General features: G+C 38.2%; 1 protein-coding gene across 1 annotated transcript in view; it reads right to left on the bottom strand.

Annotated features, from left to right (window-relative positions):
• Positions 1 to 395: 395 nt before the first annotated feature.
• The window catches only part of RRAD (Ras-related associated with diabetes), a gene marked incomplete at its 5' end in the record, with an annotated part of 3273 nt that continues 1677 nt past the window's right edge, over positions 396 to 1991 (bottom strand). The window contains one exon of the mRNA XM_010288671.1: positions 396 to 1290. Within this exon, the coding sequence (XP_010286973.1) occupies positions 1013 to 1290 (278 nt within the window). The remainder of the gene's footprint in view (positions 1291 to 1991) is intronic.

Here is a 1991-nt window from a genome sequence, read left to right as displayed (position 1 = left end):
ATTGGCTGTAACACAAGACCTTCAAGCCAGGAGAGGACTTAAAAAGTAGAACACTGCAGGCTTCAATTTACCAGTATAAACACAAGACATCTAACTAAAGGCATTAGATAGAGGCCTGTTCCTGCAAGAACCATGTTGAAGATGAACAATAATATGAAGGGTCAAGGCCTCTCTTCCCAAGATGAACTGTTGAAGTAGAATGTTCATAGAAGAAGTGTTTATTTCTTAAAGAAACCAACTATTAAAGAAAGTGACACAGGATATTCCTCGTTCATCTTGTTCCAGAACTTTCTCACATGTAAATCTGCATAGTCTGTGTATTATGTTTTGTACAGTGAAAAAGGTCGCTATAAAAATACTGCGCCCTTTTTTATCCATACTATGAGAAAAAACAGTTTATTATAACAGGAAATAATACTTTATTATAAAATCTGCATGTAAACAAGTAACAAATTAATTGAATAATGGGTAATGGAAGTGCAAATTAACTTCATAAAATGATAGCTGTTCTGTATTAACTATATACATATAATGTTTTTGCCCATTCTAAAGTGTTTCTACTCCCCTCTCCCCACATTTAAATTTTAAAAGATTTATCATTGCTTGCTTTATACTAAAGAGTGTACGAGCCTGCGTACAAGTTTAAGTTTTGCTCTGCAAACAGGACAAGTCTGTGGTGATACTTATCATAATCCTTCCTTATCTTTGCATCTCTAGTATCCACAGTACAAGAGGATATATATAACATATGTACACAGTGAAAATATGGGCATGTCAAGCCACTTATTTAAAGTTAGTTCATTTACTTGCACACATTGAAACTTAAACCATCTATCAATGATGCAGACGTGTAGTGTAACCTCCAGACTTGCTTGCGCACCTTAAGGCATTAACGAGAGTCTCAATTGGTAAGTCATTCTTGTTATCACCATGAGGATCATCTATACACTTCTCGTAACAGTCAAATGCTTGTTCATCACGCATGTGCAACATGTGGCCTTGCTGAAAGCTTCTAAAGCACAGATAAGTCATGGCAAGACTTTGATTTTGCTTTGAAAGCCATCTTCTTATTGTTCTTTGCCACAATTCTCCCAAGGAATCGCTTTGCCTTTTTGCCTATGCTTTCTCTTCTTTTTGTGTTGGCCATTCTCCTAGCATTGTCTTCTTTACTGTCTTTGCGAAGTCTAATTTGCCGAACAATACCTTCAAACAGGTCCTTAACATTATGATGAAGAGCAGCTGAGGTCTCGATGAATTTGCAATCAAACACAACGGCACAGGCCCGTCCCTCTGGATGGAAAGAGAAAAAGGGAGATGAATTGGAGACGAACATTTTCTCTTCATATATACTGGCAGAAAAAACAAAACAAAAGTTTACTTTAGGTAAGGAAAGTGCCTTAAATGCCACAAAAGAGCTTTACTACATGGTAGGGAAGTCCAAATTTGCACTCATGGTTTTACCCCTTTTCTTGGTTTTGTTGTGGTATGGTCAGAAATCGCATTTGACCGATGGTACTGAATATAAGGCAAAAATAGTCCTGTAGGCAGACCATCCCCGTATTGCTTAGGATCTAAGGCTGGTACAGGAGAGGCACTTAGACACATGCTTGCTGTTTGATAGGAAACAGCGTGAGGTACAGAAAGAAATGGTTTTTATTTCTTCTGGAAGTTGCTGAGCAATTATGCACTTCTATCCTGCTGTAACAAGTGAGAGTTTTCCACGCTACCTACAAATGAAGCTGATACAGTCCACAAGGGCAAGTCACTGAACAGATCACTGGAGGTCATGAAGTTGTTACACCATTGGATTTGACTAGGACTGTATTCAAAATGCAAGACGCTTAATGTTCAAGATGTAAGCACGTAACTCCAGAACATTGCTGCAGAGCAAATTTCCATGTTCAACTTGTGGTAAATACTGGCAAAGTTGTAAACATGAGCAAAGTACTGATGTCATGACTAGGACAGGTCAACCATGCACTGCCACCAGC

The sequence above is a fragment of the Phaethon lepturus genome, unplaced genomic scaffold (assembly GCF_000687285.1).
Source record: "Phaethon lepturus isolate BGI_N335 unplaced genomic scaffold, ASM68728v1 scaffold18586, whole genome shotgun sequence".
NCBI classification, from domain to species: Eukaryota; Metazoa; Chordata; class Aves; order Phaethontiformes; family Phaethontidae; genus Phaethon; species Phaethon lepturus.
The sequence above is the reverse complement of the archived record's forward strand: the minus strand, read 5'-3'. Positions and strand labels throughout refer to the sequence as shown.